This window comes from Rhineura floridana, chromosome 16 (assembly GCF_030035675.1).
Source record: "Rhineura floridana isolate rRhiFlo1 chromosome 16, rRhiFlo1.hap2, whole genome shotgun sequence".
NCBI classification, from domain to species: Eukaryota; Metazoa; Chordata; class Lepidosauria; order Squamata; family Rhineuridae; genus Rhineura; species Rhineura floridana.
In genome coordinates, this window is record NC_084495.1 from 6,035,305 (window position 1) to 6,055,653 (window position 20,349).

Here is a 20,349-nt window from a genome sequence, read left to right on the forward strand (position 1 = left end):
TGTATGGTGTACTAACTTCAGAAGCGATGCTTTATAAATTGACAATGGAATCCTGTGTGTGTCTACTCAGAAATGTCCCAGTGAATTCAGTGGGACTTACTCCCAGGTAAGTATGTATAGGATTGCCCGTGCCTCTCTTGCTCCACGAGGCGGGGTTGGCTCGCTTGCAGCCGGTGGGCCTCTCGCCTCCTGCCGCTCCCGGGCCTCCACCACGGCTCTCTCCTGGCCCACGCGGCGGCGCTATCCCCACTCCTCGCTGCCTTCCCGGCGCGCCCGGTGGCTCCTCCTCCTCATCGAGGCCGAAGCGCCTCGTCGTCCTCCTCCCTCCTCGGGTCCTGTTCTTCTGGAGCGGCCGGTGGAGGGCGCGCCGTGCCGCGCTGGTGGTGCTGCGGCCTCTCCCTCCTCCTCCGCAGCGGGCGAGGCCCCGGCTGCCGCTGGAGGAGGCCGCCGCCGCACGCAGCCGGGGCCGCAGGAGGATGAGGCGAGTGGCGCGGGTGGCGCTGCTGTGCCTGGGCTGCGGCTTGGGCTCGCTGCTCTACGCCTTCAGCCAGCTGGCTCTTTCGCTCGAGCAGGAGGCGCCCCGAGGCCGCCATGGGGACGCCGCTTTTCCCCTCAGGAGGCAACTGAGCGGCGGCGGCTGGAGGGCCGCGGCGGGAAGCTCAGGCCGCAGCAGCGGCGTGGAGGCGCCGGTGGGGCTGCTGCCGGGAAGGTACGGGCTGGGGTGGGACCCTGCAGGGCTGGTGTTCGCCCGTCCTGTGCGTCCTAGGACGGCCCTTGGAAGGACTCCTTCGGCCGCGCGTGCAAGAAAACCTCCCCGCCCCGTCCTGCGGGTGGGAGGAAAGTACCGCCCGCTCCCCAGATACTCCAGGCTCACAATCCATGGGGTAGGAGATGATAACAAGCGGGGCCTGCAACAAAATGTTGCTGCAGTGTGGAGTTCCCTGTGTGGAGGCTCCGGGCGCTCCCTTCCCTTTCTTCCTCTCTAGATTTCCTTTCTCCCCGGCAACATGCTGTGGCTGCAAAGCCTCCTGAGGCTTCATAGGACGGGGTGGGAGTTGGGGCAACAACCCCTTTTCTCCTGTCTTTTAGCTTTAAGCTGAGAGGAGGGCCGCTGCTTTGCCTCTTAAAGCGCTCTTACGTGGGTTTTGCAAACACAAATGGAGCTTCAAGGGACCGGGGTGGGGGAATTGGGCTTGGGAGTCAGACCTTAGAGGTGTGCCCCCTCCCCGTCTCTCTTCTCATCCTTTCCCTTCCATTTTTCAGGCTGAGCAGAAATGTGCCAGGTCCTGAAGCTAGCCAGGAAGGCCTGGAGGTTTGTGCCTGCCTGTTGCGTTAGGCCACCAGAGTTCCATGGCAGTAGGTGACAGTCGAGTGCACAGCCCTCCTATCTCCATGGCTGGGGGGGTTGGTGGGGGGATCCCACTGTTAGGCACCCCATCAACTGCACCCCATCTGGACAGGGATGTCCTAGCTTCAGTTGTCTCTGCTCTGGTAGCCTCTAGGTTAGATTGCTGCAATGTGTTATATGTGGGGCTGCCTTTGAAGACAGTTTGGAAACAATAGCTACTGCAGAATTCAGTGGGCAGGTTATTGACCAGGACCAGAAGGCCTTTACACATTACACAGATTGTGGCCTGACTGTTCTGGCTACTGATTAGTTTCCAGGCGCGACTCAGAGTATTGGTTTTGACCTTTAAAGCCCTAAACAGCTCAGGACCGTAATACCTCTCCTCATATGAACCAGCCTGGACACTTCTTGATGTGCCCCACCCAAGGGCCTTTGGTGCCTTTCCAGTGGTGGCACCCCCATCTTTGGAATGCTCTCCCCAGGGAGATTTGCCTGGCACCATCCTTGTCAGTCTTTAGGTGCCAAGTTAAGACCTTTTTGTTTGCTTTTAGTAATTAAGTCGCCTCCTATGGTGGTGTTTAGGACTTGCCCTTATTAAAAATATGTTGCTAGATGAGCATTTTATGTATTTGGTATTGTTCACTGTTTTACATTTTTGTTGGCGAATTTTGTCTTGTCAAGTCACTTTGAGACTTTTTTTGTATAATGTGGCTGATAAATGTACATGATGGTATTATAATTTATGGGACTGGATCCCAGAACATCCCTATTCTTTTCTGCTCCCAGGATGCATCTTTTCAGGACTTTTTGCTGGAGGGGGCCTCACCAATGGCACTCCTGCCTGACCTTTGGCAGGTGGAATAGGGAGTTCCACATTGTCAGAGTGATGCTGGTGTCACTCTGCAGGTGGAGGCCAGCAAGACTAGAAGAAGGGACAGTCCAGTTGTCCCTTAGCCTGGTGTAAAGAGGGTTTGGATGGCACCTTTGCAGTTGTACAGATGTGTAACTTCCATGTAGATCTTAACTTGAATTGGGGAAACACTGGGCAAGCAGTGCTGATCAATATCATTTCTACATGGTCAGAATCAGGGTCTACTCTTATACTTGCATAAGATGGTACTTCAAAACATGGGTGCCAATTCAGAACACGAGGCTAATGCAACCCCCCCACTTATTCTGCCTCTCTCTATTTCTGTATCTCTCTGTTTATGCCTGTATGTGTATGAATATCTAGCCACCCAAAACATATTCTGAATGCCCATGTAGAAAATCCCCTCCTTCCAAATAGAGTCCCTGACACCATATTCACATAGTCCTGCTCCTAATGAACTCTTCCTATTTCATGATAAGTAACCAATCTCTCAGTGCAGAACCAGGCATCAAAACAAACCATCTTGAAGAAGCACAAGAGGGATGGGAACAAACCAAACCCTGGCACAATACTGGTGCAAAGGGAACACATGGGGAGGGTAGAACAGGGTGGCAACTTAACAGATGGGACTGTAGCATGCAAGCAGCAATGCAGAGATGCCAGCGGAAGCTCAGGGACAGTTCTGTTTAGCAGAAGCATAGGATTAGGCTGCCTGGTCAACTATTGCGTGGTAAAGGAGCGACCAAAACTGGCCTTGTTTCATTATATTATTTATTTTAACACATTTATGCCCCAGCTTTCCACCAAAGAGTTCACACAGCGGCTTTGCAAGAAAACAATGAAATCCATAAAAATACACACAAAAGCAGTAAGACCAGTGATTAGAACAGCTATTTATAGCAAAACCTTAGAAGCCTAGGGGGAAAAATGTCTTTGCTTGGCATCAAAAGGATATCAAGGCCAAGTAAACTTCTCCAAGGAAGGAATTCTACAAATGTGGTAGCATTTACTCAGGATGTTCTCTCCATGATTTGCAGGGGGCATCCAGGGAAGAGTCTTTGGCATTATCTTGACAATACACCCATCAATTTGGAATGTTACAGCGCATGGATAATGTGGCCAGGGTAGATCTCTCCAGGTGCTACTGGTGCTCGTGCACCAGCCTCAACTGAAAAGACACTTTGTGCCATAGAGGCTACTTCAGCCTCTTGTGAGAAACCCCCAGATTGCAAACCACATTTTAATATCGTGACTGAGGCACTGCCATCATAGAGTCCTTGCACATGTTACTACTGTAATGCAGAACCTGACCACCCACAGGTGGTTTTCTGGAAGGTGTTACATCACTTAATTAATGTACAACTTCATCCTAAATGTAATTATAGAACTGCAAACTAAGAGGTGAGAAATTTCTCTATTAACTGCTGAGAAACTGATTTACTCTCCAGTGATTTTTTTTTTATTGAGCAATTCTTTAACCAATCACACATTACTGTTGACCAACTAAAAAGATACTTCATAGTTTTTAAGCGAGAAGTCTTCATCTGAATTGTTTGGGTGCTCATTTAAGGTTTCAACAGTTCCTTTGCCCTAAACCTCCACCAAGGGTCCTAACGTGGCTAACAAGGTGGTTTTTCATCAAGCAATGATCACTTGTCCCACACCTGCTGTCATATGACATGGAGCAGGTAAAGCTCCTGCTGCTGCAAAGAAACAGTTGAGGACACCACATGCGCTCCTGATAATTCCTCACCAAGTGGGGCTTTTATTTGGGCCCTTTAAATTTATATCAAATGCAAGCCCCTTGGGATTGGTTCCACTGGGAGCTCCCGAGTGGAGCCAATCCTTGCTGATAGCAGGACTTGGCACAGTTGGCACAGGGGATTGATTGGGTGGGTCCAGGGAGTGATTAATACTTCATTGGAGGAGGGGGAGGTACCATCTGCCTTAAAGGAGGAAGTGGTGTGTCCCCTCCTTAAGAGGGTCTCTCTGGACCCAGAAGTGTTAAACAACTATAGCCCAGTGACAAATTCCCTGTTTGGGGCAAGGTGCTCGAGAAGGTGGTGTTGGTTCAGCTTCGAGCATGCTTGGAGGAAACTGGTTACTTGGATCCTTTCCAGTCTGGTCTCAGGCCTGGCCATGGCACTGAAACCACCTTGGCCCACCTGGTTGATGACATCTATCGATGATAAAGGAGTGTGATGGTGCTCATCCTCCTTGATCTCTCGGTGGCTTTTGGTAGTGTTGACCATGGTATCTTTCTGGAGTGTCTCAGGGAGGTGGGGGTTGGGGGACTGTGCTTCAGTGGTTCCGCTGCTACCTCCAGAGCCGATCCCCAGAAGTAGTCATAGGAGGCTATTGTTCAGCACCATGGGAGCTGTCCTGTGGAGTTCTACAGGGTTCCGTCTTGTTCCCCATGATATTTAACTTCTACATGAAGCCACTGGGAGCTGTCATCAGGAGATTTGGGGTGAGGTGCCATCAGTATGCAGATGGCACCCAGCTCTACCTCTCTATTCCATCTGAATCAGGAGAAGCAGCTGAGATGTTGAACCGGCTCTTGGAGGTGGTGATGGATTAGATGGAGGCCAATAAATTGAGTCTGAATCCTGAAAAGACAGAGGTGTTACGTGTCCAGAGTTCTCATGTCCGGGAGGTCGGAAGATGGCCTGTTCTGGATGGGGTTGCTCTCCTCTGGAAGGATCGGGTCCGCAACTTAGGGGTACTCCTGGCTCCAACATTATCACTGGAGGCTCAAGTGACTTTTTGCAGCTCTGGCTGGTTTGCCAGCTTGCCCCTTTTTGGACAAAGGTGACTTGGCCACAGTACTCCATGCTATGGTAACTTCCAGACTGGGTTATTGCAGTGCATTTTACATACCCTTGAAGACGACTCCAACTGGTCCAAAATGCAGCAGCCAGATTACAGGATGGAGTTGCTTTTAGATCTCATATAAACCCTGTTTTAAAACAGCTGCATTGGTTGCCAGTTAGTTTCCGGGCCCAATTTAAAGTGCTTATGTCAATGTTTAAAGCCTTAAATGAATTAGGTCCCAAATATCTGAAAGCCCGCCTCCTTCCCTACAAATCCTGTCAGAAGTTCAGGGCATGGTGGCCCAGGAAAGGGCATTCTCTGTGGAGGCCCCTGAGTTGTGGAATTCCCTACCCACCAAGGTGCATCTAGCAACTTCACTGTTCAGTTTTTGGTGAATGCTGAAGACACACCTGAGATGTATATTTTTAGGACCCACCCTATTTTTTGTGATGTTGTGGTTTTAATTGTTATAACCTAAAAATTGTTATTTTCAAATTGTTATAACCTGCCCTGGGACCTCTAGGTGAAGGACAGGTAATAAATATAAATAATACAATACAATTAAAATAAAAACATATTTCAAAACAATTAAAACCTCTGAAAACAATCACATACTCTAATAGCAAATAATTTCAAGGTTTCCAGGAACCGCATTTTTCAGCCATCAAATGGCTGGATAAACAGGAATAGTTTCTACTAAAGGTTAGTCACATGCTCATGATGGTAGCAGGAGTGGGGGAGGTCGTAAGCGATCCTGCTTTCGATGCTGTTCACACATGCAAACATTTTGGGGAGGTGATAATGCGTTGTTTCCAGTTAGTGCATGCCCCATAGCTTCTTGCTGAAGCTCTGTACATTTTCATACCACAAATGCTCCAGGAAAGCACCATAGAACAGCTAATGAAGTGGAATGATGTGTGGACAGTCTGGTGTAAATCTGCCACTACTGTTGTGTCAACGATACGTTGCAGAATGCACCCACAAAAAAGGGGCCCTTATTGAGTCCTTGTTATAAAAAGGCCGTATCTGCGCAGTATATTGCACTATACCTTCGTAAAGACTTCAGATGCTACTTCAGGGCTGAAAATCTGGGAGGTGGTAAGAGCTAATAATGTAAACCACCTTTATTTTATATGAAGAATTGCTTCTTTCTTGTACTGCTGGTCAGGTTGTGTTTTCCTGTTGTTGCACTTCAGAAAGCAAATCACACATCTGAGTTGGTATGTTAAGATAATTTATCATTTAAATATTTATAAATAAAGTAAGGATTGAGATTTAATTTATTTACTAAGATCTCTGTTCATGCCTGTATAACCTTTTTTAGTCGCTTCCTACTGCTAGATCAAAGCTGTGCTGCAATATACAGTACTGTAATTGCTGTTCCAGTTCCTTTAGCAGAAAGGAGTAATACAGAAGCATTAAAATAAAATTTGCTTGAGGTGACTCTGACTACTCAGCGTGCTGTACAAAAAATCTGAAACACACCACTACCATTGCAAAGCCTCCTCCACTGTTGTCTATTTTAAACCAGCCTCGTATTAACTTGTTTGAGCTCTATAATTAAAAAGAGGTGAAGGATTAGTTCTAAATAGGAATTCTTGTTTTTAAACAATTGTTATTTTGTGAGCTGCTCTATGGGCATGGCAGTTCCTAGGAATGGAAATGAGGTCTCGGCTCTGGTGCAATGGGACAGGCAGGGCCTTGGCTCATTGTTGCTGCAGCTATGAAGTTTCAATTTAATATACGTTAATTGTTTTACAAGAGACGCATCTTAATCTGATTATATGTTCAAATGCTGGCTAGTCTCTCTGCATTAGTATAGCTGAATTGCAGGTGGAGCAAGGATTAGATACTTTTTTGACCTCTCAGCAGTATTTCTTGCGGAGCTCACAGCTTGGAAATTAGCTAGCTTGTGAAAGCACAGTTTTATATTAGTAAAGCTATCGTATCAAGTCATCTATGTTGCAACAACTTCCAGTTTATGGGGCTGAATTTTAAAAGTTGGCCAATGATATATTCACAATAAGGATCTTAGTTGTATCTTTTGCGCTTTCAGTGCCTGAGTTCACACTGGTATTCTGTTTCAGTTGTGAGCCAACATTGTGTATCTGTCCAGTTGTGACAGCATCTTCACTTAATGGAAAACAACTAAAATGGACTTCAGCAAGCTAATATGGTAATCTGCTGCAGCAGAGAGCCTATCATTCCTGATGGATTGCATTCCTGAGGGAGAGTTTCATTGAGGTTAAAGTAGATGATTCGTTGCCGTTCAACTTTTGCGTGGCATCTGCACTTTTCTTGTTGCATAATTTTCTCTTTCAAATTAAGTATTAGAATATACATAATGGTATTTTTAGTAAATCCTGCATATAAGTTACAACTTCATTTCCTCTTCAGTATTCCAAATGGTCAGTGGTACCCTTCTCCATTATTAACTCCATTTTAAACTCTGTTTCACTCCCCATCTCACAGTTTTCTGTTGTTGTTTTTTCCCACCGACCATCAGTCAGCATTCTATGACCGCTTAGGGTTTTTCCCCCATAAAGAATTGTACTTCTGCAAGCTTGGGGTTCACTTAAGCCTGCCAAAACTTCCCTCTTGTGTGTAGATGGTGCCACCTTGGCTAAATAAGGCACCATACTCACCTTTGAGCCTTGTGAATAGATATCATAGAATACTAGAGTTGGAAGGGGCCTATAAGGCCAACCCCCTGCCCAATGCAGGAATCCAAATTAAAGCATCCCCAGCAGGTGCCTGTCCAGCTGCCTCTTGAAGGCCTCCAGTGTTGGAGAGCCCACCACCTCCGTAGGTCACTGGTTCCATTGTCTTGCCACTCTAATAGTTAGGAAGCTTTTCCTCATGTTCAGCCGAAATCTGGCTTCCTGCAACTTGAGCCCATTATTCCATGTCCTGCACTCTGGGACGATCGAGAAGAGATCCTGGCCCTCTGCTGTGTTGTAACCTTTCAAAGACTTGAAGAGTGCTGTCAAATCTCCCCTCAGTCTTCTCTTCTCAAGGCTAAACATGCCCAGTTACGATGATTTACAGAAATGTGCAACAGAGCAAGTAGATGTTCATTAGAAAATCATAGCCAAAATTTCTAGTTAGAAATGTGAAGCTCTTGACAAACTTTTAAAAAAAGAGGAGTAAACAAGTCCTCCCCTTGTTTTCCAGGCCTTCTTTACTTCTAGTTCAGAAACACGCCTGCTATCCCTAACCAATAGAAGGTACCTGGATTCTTAAGACATGCAGGGCCTTGCTAGAGAAGAGCAAAGGTTAGCCATAATAATAATAACAATAATAGTAAAAGTGTTGGATTGGACCAAGATGAAGGAGGTGTGAAAATTGGAGGGGAAAATATCAATAAGATATGCAGATGATACCATACTACTAGCAGAAACTAGGCAGACACAAAGGCTGATGAAAGCTAAAGAGGAAAGCACAAAAGCAGGACTACAGCTGAACGTCAAAAAGACCAAAGTAATGACAACAGAAGATTTATGCAACTTTCAAGCTGACAATGAGGACATTGAACTTGTCAAGGGTTATCAATACCTTGGCACAGTCTAGTCATTAACCAAAATGGAGACAATAGTCAAGAAATCAGAAGGCTAGGACTGGGGAGGGCAGCTATGAGAGAACTAGAAAAGGTCCTCAAATGCAAACATGTATGTCAGGCCCAGGATGCGACTCAGGAACCAGACCACAGGGTGTAGTTAATTCGTGTTTTATTAGAGTAATGTCCAACAAAGACTGCGCTTTCTCATGAAGCAATACAGAGATACAGGTCCTGCGACATTGGGAGAAAGTTGACAGAGCAAGGGGCTCCACAGAGGGTAAGTTCCTCCCTCCTCCCTCTGCCAGCCATTTGAATCCTCTTCTGACAACCCCCCAGGAGCCCAGCTCATCCTCCCGACAATGTATCACTGACGTCAGGATCATTCAGACCATGGTATTCCCAATCTCTATGTATGGATGTGAAAGGTGGACAGTGAAAAAATAAGATAAGACAAGAATCAATTTATTTGAAATGTGGTGTTGGAGGAGAGCTTTGCGAGTATCATGGGCTGCGAAAAAGACAAATAATTGGGTGTTAGAACAAATCAAAGCAGAGCTATCACTAGAAGCTAAAAAGATGAAACTGAGGTGATCATTCTTTGGACCCATAATGAGAAGACAGGATTCACTAGTCAAGACAATAATGCTGGGAAAAACAGCAGGGAGTAGAAAAAGAGAAAGACCAAAGAAGAGATAGATTGATTCCATAAAGAAAGCCACGGACCTGAACTTAAAAGTTCTGAAGAGGGTGGTTTATAACAGATGCTATTGGAGGTTGCTGATTCACAGGGTCACCATAAGTTGTAATCAACTTGAAGGCACATAACAACAAAAGTGAACACTCTGGCTTACTTTGTTCAGCGGAATATTGATGGGGAAGTAGATTCCTCAAGAGAAGTAAGTGTAAATGGGGCCAAAGGGTAAAGCAAGTTTTAACAATGCAAGTTGTAGTGCAGCGAATAGTGTTTAAAAACATAATCAATAGTGGGAGAATGGGCTTTTTCAAAGGTTTCCCAATAATTAAGATGTATATGGAGTGTATCTCTGACAGCGTACTTGTAAACAGTGTCTGCCCTGTGCAAATAACATAAAACTGTTTTTAATATGTATTTTAGTACTAGGAAATCATCAGATGTGTTTAAGAAATACAGTTAATCCCGTCTGCCAGTTATTTAGGTTGAAATCCTGTGCGCACTTAAATGTGAGTAAATCTCATGGAACTGAATGGGATTTAGTTTTTACATTGAACGATGGTTTACATTACTTATCAGTAGAACTGCTGTTGGGTTCATGCTGAGGATCCTTGAAGGACTGGGGGAAAAACCAGGAAAAATGGGGGGGGAACCACAGGGTTTCCCCCCCCTGTTTCCCCCCAAAAACTTTCCTGGTTTATTTCACAAAAACTGGGAGGGCACACGTTTCCCCTAATTTTTCCAGGCCTTCACATCTCTGCCCTAAACTAATGCTACACAATGCATTAAGCTCAACATTCGACCGATTATCAGCAGTTAGTAGCTGGTTAACTTTTTTTTATGAGCGAGCAAGAATACTGTACTCCATTACAACCTCTAAATAAACAAATAACATTTATGCGGGATTGTTTCTGTCTTATCCTGGTAGGTGTAAGAATGTGTCTGTATCTTACTGGAACTCCTATTGGATGCTGCCCTCTGCTGTTTGTGGAATGAACTGCTTTTGGGAATCTGCTCGTAGGTAGGCTTTGACAGAGACTTAATTGCTCGATTAGCTAATGTTAGTCATACTAATAAGTATTTGAGAATATAAAAAAACCTGAAGCAATTATTAAATGTTTGGGGTTTTTCCAACACTTGGTTTATATCAGTCTTACTAGATTTCAATTCTGATTGAACTCATTAAAGAATAAAGATTTCCCATTTTGAAATTCATATACAGTACTGTATTTCCTGATCAGGCACGCATACTAACTGGTAGCTACAGCAATTGGAACATGCTGGTTTGCAACTGAATGGAACCTTTATACAACGTAAGAATAAGGACTTTTGGTCTTGCGGTCCCCACACACAGCAGAATGGTAGAGACAGAGATCTGCTGGTTTTCTCTTTACATCTACAAGGAAACTGAGCAGGATCATTTTGGGCTGAAGAGCCAAACAGAAGGTTGCATGTACTTCTAGGATTATTTTCCCTAGGTGTAGAGAGGGGAATGATTGTGAGAAAAAGATACAGGAACCCCCCCTCCCCGTCTCTCCCCCCTCCCCGTCTCTCCCCCCTCCCCTCCGGCTACTAGAAGTAGAGGAGTGACTTTGGCCAGACAAACGTCTGATCTCCTGCTGTTTGTTTCCAAGTGAGGCAAGATCCCACCCTTATCTCAGGCTCTCGCTGCTGGCTTGCCAGCGGGCTGGAGGAATTGATGATGAGGACAAATACAGTCTGGACTTGTAATCTAAGCTGCATTAATTCTGTCTTTGTGTGTGTGTGGTAGGGGGTGTGGGAATAGCAGAATTGCATGCACCATGTAGTTTGACCTAAAAGCTCTAATTTTATGCATGCTTATTTAGGAGTAAGGCCTGTTGAACAAAAGGACTTACTTCCAAGCGAACACACATTAGGATTGGTCCAGAACTTTCTAGAAGACTGGCAGTTACAGTGTACAATAGTGTTTCTCCATGAAATGCCCTTGCTGTTTGATTAGTAGGATAATAAATGCTCATAATTCTGAGAGCATTGCAAACCTCAAGTAAAAATCTACATGATCACTCTTATGGGCTCTGTGGGCTATTGAATGCTTGTGGTGAGAAACAGGATGTCATCACCTGTTTCCACTAATAAATACAATACCTGATTAACAGGCCTGGCTTGGACACAACACTAAACTACTTCCTCTTAAGTAAGACCTTATCCCAGTCTGTGTCTGTGCTGGAATTGCTTTTTAAGATGTTTTTTAAGTTGCTTTTTAAAGATGTTTTTTAGATATTTTTGCCACCCTGGGCTCCTGGGAGGAAGGGCAGGATATACATTTAATAAATACATATATAAATGTTTTGTTTTAAAGTCTTTTCTTTTTAAGATGTTTTTAAGTGTTTTTATTTGCTGCCCTGGGCTCCTGGGAGGAAGGGCGGGATATAAATAAATATATAAATACTGTTTAGCATTATGTACATGAGCTTTGGGCTTGTTCACAACCAAGTGCCTTCTGTTGTTTCAGTAAACCATAGTTAAGACCTAACCCCCGATTGTCCAGATTCAGACATAATGCTAAACTGCGGTTAGTGAAATATGGAAGCAAAAAGCTTCTGATATCTCGTGGCCATGAAATTCATTTTTTTAACTTTTTAAATCTTTTATTAATGTTAGAAATGCATATACAACAGAAACAGTACATCAACAGGAAAAACCGCAAAAGAAACAAATAAAGTATAAAAACAACTCAGTTGAGCCTGGCATAAAAAAAAAGGCAAATAGAGGTGTGGGCATCGTATACATAGTAAGTCACAAGAAAGAAGGCAGCAAGACTGGGGTCCTAAAAATACCGGGGGGGGAGGGAAGGTGCTACAAAGCCATGTGATTCATTTTAAAGATATATGAGTAGCCTCAGATTTCATTTTTTTTTAGAAAAGAGACATATACAGTAATACCTCAGTTAACAAATTTTTCAGGAATGAAGCTCCTTTTAACTAAGGCTTTTTTAAAGATGGAACTGACTAGCTTTGCTTTGCTATGGATAAACCTTCAAGCCTGTGTCTTTGCTTTAAGGTGAAACTGACCAGCCTGTGTGTTTGCATTAGAAGAGATCTTTGGCTTTCTCCCAGGGCTAGGGAGGGAAGGGTCCATTACGATTCAAAGGAGGAGAAGGGGAGGGGGAAGGAGTGCGAATGGGTGGGTGCTGGCTAGGCCCCCCTTAAAGTCCCTGTTGAAGCTGCCCCCACCATCTATGAGTTGGTGTAGGAACCTATCCCTATTCTTTCCATGTGATACCTACTAAAGTTTCTGTTGCAGTAGTGTCCACAGAGAGAGAGACAGAGAGAGACATGCTCAACACTTCTCTCAGGGTCGCTGAGGCTCATACATGTAGCACTTTGCCACATTTAGCAAGCCAGGATGTGAACCGGCACAGTTACGCTCTCTCTTTTAAGTATTTTTTTAATCTGATTTTTAAACATTTTAAAAATAATCACTCTTTCTTCAATACAGTGAAAAATATGTGAATAACTCTGGAAAAGGATTTCAGACTTCGGTCTCTTATAACAAAGGAATGATTGATGCATTAATTGAAGAGTTTATAAATTGAATATTAATTGAAGTGTTTATAAAGTGTCTTCTCTTATGGTAGAACAGAAAGCTCAGACTTTTGATACTGTGTTGATGGTGTATTCAACAACTTTAAATAATATGGCAAGAACGGCACTACTAGTTCTGCGTATCCAAGGATGCTTGTGCTTCTCAAACAGCAGACCTCTACGCCACACAGCCAACAAGGGGCCATTCAGAAGCACTTCGTGATATGACAAGAGGGTCTGCTGTTCAAATTTGTAAAAGTTTTACAGAATGACACTAGGCATGCTAAACGTGCTTTCTGGATCCCATACTATTGGTGATTGTCTATAGTACGTACAAAATGTTTGAGAATAGGCACACCTAGTGCTTTCTTGTGATAATAAGCACCTGTAAGGAGCACTGTCACCTCTTATTTTGCTGCCCATGGCAGCCATTTTATGTTGGGACCCACAATATGTGTATCAAAATATGAGTACTGGCACACACAAAGAAAAGTACTAACTTCACCTAAGGTGAAAGCATGGCTGATGTTGACGTGTTAGGGACTTCTCAGTGGTTGCACCAACACTGTAGAACACAACAGCCCACAAAGGAGAAGAGGCCTCTTCTCTGGCCTGCTATTGTGTGGGCGGGTAGAATTTTTGAATATACACATAAATAGCTGATAGTGGTCTTTTGTGAGCAGGACTTGTTACTTCCCGAAATGGTTGAAAATTCCACCGGGAGCTGCTGCATGGTCTGTTTCCTTGTGAACAGAGAGCTGTGCAACTTAGGGTGATGTCCAGTGTTAGTCATACTCAGAGCAGACCCGTTAAGTCTTCAGCGAGTTTGCTATGAGTATGACTTAGTTGTGATAACTGTTTGTTTTCAAATGAACATGGGGGACAACCCAGACAGAGTCAGTAGAACAGCATCATTGTGAACAAGCCTTTGGCCCGGCATGAAATGCTCTCTGTCGAGTTACATTTTGAATTGTTTCATTGATTTCTGTCTTACTCTGTTTTAAATGCTCTTGTTTGCTGCCCTGAGAGTGCCAGCATGCATGCGTGGGACTAGCTCCTCGTAGCTCAACCTTAATATTTATGGTGTCCCATGGATACTATTTCCCTCAAAGTACCGGTAATACTGCAAGACAAAATTACTTCCTTTGACGAAGCTTAGGGGAAGAGTCATAGCTCAGTGGGAGAAGGCCCCAGGTTCAGTCCCCACCGGCATCTCCAGGTAGGGCAGGAAGAGTTTCCTGCCTGAAGCCCTGGGGAGCCGCTGCCAGTCATTGCAGACAATACTCAGCTAGATGGACCAACGGTCTGACTCGGTATAAGGTAGCTGTCTATGTTCCTGTTGTCCTAATGGGGTAGCAGGGATAGCAGAGAAAGCTGAAGGAGCAGATCAAGTGGCAGGCCCCTGTACGATATTTTCTGTTTCCGTCTTGAGCATCCTATCAGTCCAGTCGTGATGATCTGGTTTGCTTACCAGGTTTCCTTCCCTTCTGGGAGTCTTAAAAAGGGGGGAGTCTGGCATGCAGGGCAAGTAGAGTTGGGATGGGAGTGGCAAGGAAATGAACAAAATCGAGGCACTGCTCACCTTAGCTGCCCTTTTAAGCAGAAGAGGAGAGCAAACTGGATTTGATCCTGCTCATATGTGGGGCTTTTTTGTGGTTGATCAGCTGGTCTGTTAGGATGAGGAACCTCTTTTGTGTAATCTGGAAATAACATGATCTGATGCTGTTCCGCTCCCCATTGAAGTTTCCCCTTCTCTCTGGCACATTATAACAAAAAGTTTATTTCTGGGCCTTCACATCATGACTACAGATGCAATGTAAGTATGTTTACATCTGGAAACGATTTCTGCTTGTTTTTGTTGTTAGATATGATTTTCTGAAAAAACAACCTTATGAGAAGATGCACCTGGCAGTGGTAGCCTGTGGTGAAAGATTGGAAGAGACAGTTACTATGTTGAGATCAGCCATAATTTTCAGCATCAAATTTCTACAATTTCATATTTTTGCAGAGGATCCATTACACGACAATTTCAGAAAAATAGTAAGTATTCAGAGAATAGGAAATACGCAAACAGCATATCGTGAACTACTGCTATGTTTTGTTACAGGTAACTTTCTTTCTTTGATTATCTAATAGTTCTAGTACCCCAAAACTTGTTTTTGTTTTTGTGATAGAACCAAACTGCTGCCTCAGTCTAGAAATCAGTGAAAACTGGTTGGTTGGTTGGTTGGTTGGTTTGTTTTTAAAAAAACACCTAGGCCGCCATGAGTGCCCTATTGTAGGGTAGAAGGGCAGGATAGAAATATTTTAAATTAAATTAAATAGTTGGGATGCAGAATGTCTTCAGCAAGCAAAATGCATGTCAGCCAAGCACATTGGCAGGTTTCCACATTTCCATTGCATGTGTGCTGCCATTCACTGGTGAGCATGAGGAGGCCTTTCTCCCAATCTTAGAGCTGCAGAGGTAGGAAGAGATCTTCTGGAAGAATCTTGGCCCTTCCCAGCTCCAAGACTGAGAGGAAAGCTGGCATGATTTTTAGCCACTGTGCTGCTTAGCCATGCAGGGCCAAATGAGCAAGATCCTACCCCACCCTTGTCTGACCAAACTCACATCCCACCTTGTCTACCTCCGAGCTACAGGGAGAGGCACGTCACCTTGGATGGTGCTCACCAGGGGCTCTGGACACCTAACCAGTGTAGAAGCCAGTGCAAGTATCTCCTTAGTCCTGCTCCAAATTGGAGTGGGGAAACAGAGGTCAGTTGTTTTGGCTCTGAGTCGGATGGGTGCTCAGCACCTGGCAGTACAAAGACACACCAATGCCTCCACATTAGAACTGAAGACAGGAGTGATGGGGTGGAGGGTTGTTTTGGCATTATGTGGAATCCCTACATAGCTCCAGCCTTGGACTTAGTGAAGGAAACACCGCCCAGAGAGCCCTCGGGCTTAGGGCGGTATATAAATTAAATTAAATTAAAAAAATAAATAAAAATTAACCCTGAACAAAGTGTGAGGCCAGGAAAAAAAAACCCCTGCCTGTTGGGGGAGGGGCATGGCTCTGGTAACAACCAAATTTTGGTGGACTGCCAAAGCAAGGCAAAATTTGTGAATCCTGTAGCGTTGGTGGTCTTTCTTTTATTACAGGACTCTCCTTCAAAATTCTTACAGAATATATTAAACATTGTTGACTTGCAGCATACATGTGGCCTGCCAGGAGCAGCTCATCCTGCACAGCTGCAGTAGCCTCCCAGCCGTGGCATTGCTGCTGCTCACCGGGAAGGACAAGGCAAGGCTGGGACTGTGCAGATGCATCTATTGAACCGATCTGGTGCTCCTGCTGGAGCAGCCACACAGCCCTCCTCGCTGCTGCCTCACCCTGTCCCCCCCCCCAATAAGCAGTGCTGCTGCTGTGAGGCTGCTGCTGCAACTCAGCCCAACTGGGTGGGCCACTCCTGTGGCCTGCTAAACTGTCGTTTCAGTGCTTGTTCACCCATGGTTCAGGCGATATTGGGGGTGCTGTCGAAGGTGTTGTGCTGAGGCATATGTGTAAAGTTGCTTCCCAGGAGCCAGCTAGTAAGCAGATGCATGAGCAAACTGGAGGTGGCCACTTCAGGCCCTGTATTTGCCTGCATTGGCCCTTCGTTGTGCAGAAATCCTGGTGAGGTTCGAATTTGGTATCATTGCTGTTGCTGCGTGGCTCTGCTGCACAGGCAGAACAATCCAGTGAGGACAGGAGAATCACGGGTAGCAGCACTGCCAAATCCTGAGCTCTCGTCCAGGCCAGGAGAGGAAGTGGGAGGAGACAGCTAGATGGACAAGAAGCCATTTCCAGGCCCGGCATACTCGCCGCTGCCCCGCCCCCCCCAATCTTGTGGACATGGTGGGAGAACAGAAGGATTTTGGATCGAGATCTGGGAGTGCTTCGGCAGTGGATTGAGATCCCTCCCTTTGCCTCTTCTGTCAGCTGAGCACAGATAGAAGGTGGACAAAGGTGGCAGTCCTATCCACAGTGGCTAAGAGAGGCCTTCCAAGGGAGGACCTCTCTGTCTACCTATGTAAAGGAAGAGATACCAGTGATTCCAGGGAATCTGATAACATCTGGAAGGCCACTGGTTCCCCAACTCTGCTTTAACAAATACTTCTTTTACATTTTTTTTAAAAAATTACTGTTTTGTAGCCTAAGTAGAAAGTACAGCCATATGAACTGAGACTACACTGAAATTTTAGCACCTATCAAGTTGGAGAGTTTTCTGTGATTTTTTAAAATTCTTATTACATGGCATTAATAAAATTTGTAATATTTTTTTCAGCTTGATAGTTTGGTGTATCAAGAAAAATTTAATTACACTTTATACCCCATCTCGTTTCCAACTGAGAATGCAGCAGAGTGGAAGAAACTGTTCAAACCCTGTGCTTCTCAAAGGCTTTTCTTGCCAGTAAGTGACGATGGTCATGGCAATTTTTTTTAATTCATATGTAGATGTGCTTGGGTCTCACAGCAGGGTGGTGGTGGTGGGGAGAGATGTCTCTGCTTGTCTGAAGGGTAACCATGTTGAATGAACATCCTGTGGTCAGTTTGGGTCGTAAGCAAGATGTGGCCCCATCCTTCTGTACCATTTGGAAGGGAAAGGGTGAGTGTGTTTAGGAGCCTTTACAGGAAGAGAAGCCGATTTGTATTCCAGAAGCAGGGAATGTATGTGTGCGCTCACACATGCATATATGTGCACACGTGTTTGTTCATAGGCTGAAGTTGCAAGGAGCTCAGCAGACATGAACAATGACAACAAGATAAAATTGTTTCCCACTTTGTATTTGTCCTGATGACAGTCGACAAGAAACTAAACATTGTCTACCTTCCATATAAAATTGAAAACAAATATTTACAGATTTATTCAAACCTTAATCAGGTGTTCTGAACTTGTATCCATGGAGGGGCTGGGTGTGCCAGCTCCCCCCCCCGGACACTCGCACATTGACTGAGAGGTTCTGAAGTGGGGGTGGGGTTGTAAGCTCATTTGGTTAAATGTGGTGTTACTGAGAAGCTCAGCTGAATTGGAACTCTGTGCGTGTCCCAAGACAGCGTGTGTGCAGCTTGGCTTTGCTCTGAGCAAGGAGTGTCACTGTAGTAAACAGAGAGGAAGAGAGCCCAGGTGTTGAAGGCAATGCTGATACAAGTACATGGCCAGCCACAAACAGGATTCGGTTGCATAAATTCCCTGAACCCAGTACCAGATCTAAAGCAAATGGCACCTATTATTCAACCATTAATCATCCCTTATGAGCCAATAGATTGCTTCCACGAATATCCTGCCTTCATATAAATGTACCCTCTTTTGCACTACTTGAGGAATCTAAACATGTTCCTATCAGCAAGGACAGGGTTGCCTATTAAAAACTTGATCAGAGTGCCCCAATCTTACGATTTAGTTATAATCCAGTAGCGGAAACCTTAACAGATACAAGTCATGACAACCCTTGAAAACTCATCACTGTGACCTGTAATGATGCTCAAGTCCATCTGGGACCTCAGTGAAAGCCCCTTTTCATATTTAGCTGTTTGCTAATAGCTTTCCCTATAACTGGATGTCTGTTGAATCTCAAGTTGCTCAGCTTTCAAGGGCACCTCTAGAAGGCAGCTCTTTTTCCAGATGCCCCAACCTTGCAGATTGCCGCGGGAGCCCAGGCTCTCCTTCCCTTCCTTCCTCCAGTTCCCCAGCCTCTATGCCATGTTTATGATTTCCTGGCCACCTCTGCAGAGAGGCCCCTGCCGGTGTCTCCCAAGAGGAAAGGTCCCCCCTCTACTTTTTTAACTGTATGGCAGGGTCCCTAGGGATCCTGGGTATAGCTACACCTGAACCTTATCAGGGCAGAGAAAACTAGCAGGAAACTATTATTTTAATTATTGCTTATTCTGCTATTCAATTTTGTGAATAGAGATTTTAATTATTGCTAATTGCACACCACAGACCTTATTGCAATGGACCCATTTACCATGAATGACATTCATACTGTCGTTGCTCAGTTCCCCAGAGTGAGTGAGGCAATTGTGTCCATCACAGTAAGATATGTAATGTGCAATAGTCTCCAGTGAAGAGCCAAGGGTAGTTTTGCTAATTCCTCAAAATGAGCGTTTCTGTGAATACATCTTTACACTGTGGGTTTGTGGGCATGTTGTGCACTGGTGCAAGAGGAGATCTGGTAACAATGGTTATATCTTCCCTGCAGTTGGAAGCCCTGCAGGATTTGTGATCACTTGGAGTACTGGCGCCCATGTTCAGCTGTACATGCTTACAATTCCTTTCAGACTTTCCCACTCAATGCAGAAAGGGGGGGGTGGAGAGTGAGGCCAATATACACCCCTAAACACACTTTTAGAAAGCCTGAAAAAGGCTTTAGAAAGGGGTACTTCTCTGTTTATACCAGGAGTTCTTAGCAGGATCCAGAATTAAAAGCAAGAAAGCATAAAACCATTAAAATTAGAAAATGTAATTAAAACACCCTAAAATAAGAAAATGTAATTAAAACAATTTAACATCACAAAAAATTCTTGTTTTTAGTGCTCATGAATAGCACTACATTTTACCCCGTGGTAAATCAGCATCTCAAACTGCTTAAATTATACTGATATTTTCTATGTTACACAGTCAGTTAAAGGCTGTATGTTTACAGAAGCTGGGGGCGGGGGACAGTGCTGGACAGATACTGAACTTCTTTAGTGGCTCATGGGTTGAGTGGTGAGATTGGGGTTTGCCCTAAAATTTGTTTCTAAAACCTCTTTTCCTTCATAGATGATCCTCAAAGAGGTGGACTCTTTGCTCTATGTCGACACAGACATCTTGTTCTTAACACCTGTTGATGATATTTGGTCTTTCCTGAAAAAATTCAATTCTACTCAAATTGCTGCAATGGCGCCTGAACATGAGGAACCTCGCATTGGGTGGTATAATCGTTTTGCAAGGCACCCGTATTATGGAAAAACTGGAATAAATTCTGGAGTGATGTTAATGAATATGACCCGCATAAGAAGAAAATATTTCAAGGTTCGTTCGTTCGTTCGTTCGTTCTTTATTTATTTATTTATTTATTTATTTATTTATTTTTTACTTTTATATCCCACCTTTCCTCCAAGGCGCTCAAGGTAACGCACATGGTTCTCCTCCCTCTCCAGGCTTTAAAATATATGCATCCCCTCACCACTTAACGTCCTCTCTTTCACTGAGACCTCACTTGCACATATATTGTGAAGTGCTGTTTAATTTTTCCTGATGAAAGCTTTTTTGCTTATTCCTGGTTTTCAAGATATGATAGTTGATGCTGCTTTCTCCTTAGGATGTTTCTTCATATCTCACTCAAATAAACAGTGGTGTTTATCTCTTACTGCTTAATTTTGTTATGTGCCTTCAAGTCGATTACGATTTACGGTGACCCTATGAATCAGTGACCTCCAAGAGCACCTGTCATGGACCACCCTGTTCAGATCTTGTAAGTTCAGGACTGTGGCT

General features: G+C 44.5%; 1 protein-coding gene across 3 annotated transcripts in view; it reads left to right on the top strand.

The window, feature by feature from the left end:
* The first annotated feature begins 257 nt into the window (after positions 1-257).
* Positions 258-20,349, top strand: part of LOC133371294 (glucoside xylosyltransferase 1-like) — a 35,722-nt gene continuing 15,630 nt past the window's right edge. The window contains exons 1-5 of one of the 3 annotated variants that reach the window (XM_061598537.1): positions 258-709; positions 10,212-10,304; positions 14,715-14,889; positions 17,158-17,283; positions 19,636-19,887. In XM_061598537.1, the coding sequence (XP_061454521.1) occupies positions 477-709; positions 10,212-10,304; positions 14,715-14,889; positions 17,158-17,283; positions 19,636-19,887 (879 nt within the window). In that variant the 5' untranslated portion in view covers positions 258-476. The remainder of the gene's footprint in view (positions 710-10,211; positions 10,305-14,714; positions 14,890-17,157; positions 17,284-19,635; positions 19,888-20,349) is intronic. The other 2 variants (XM_061598539.1, XM_061598538.1) reach the window with 2 other exon arrangements.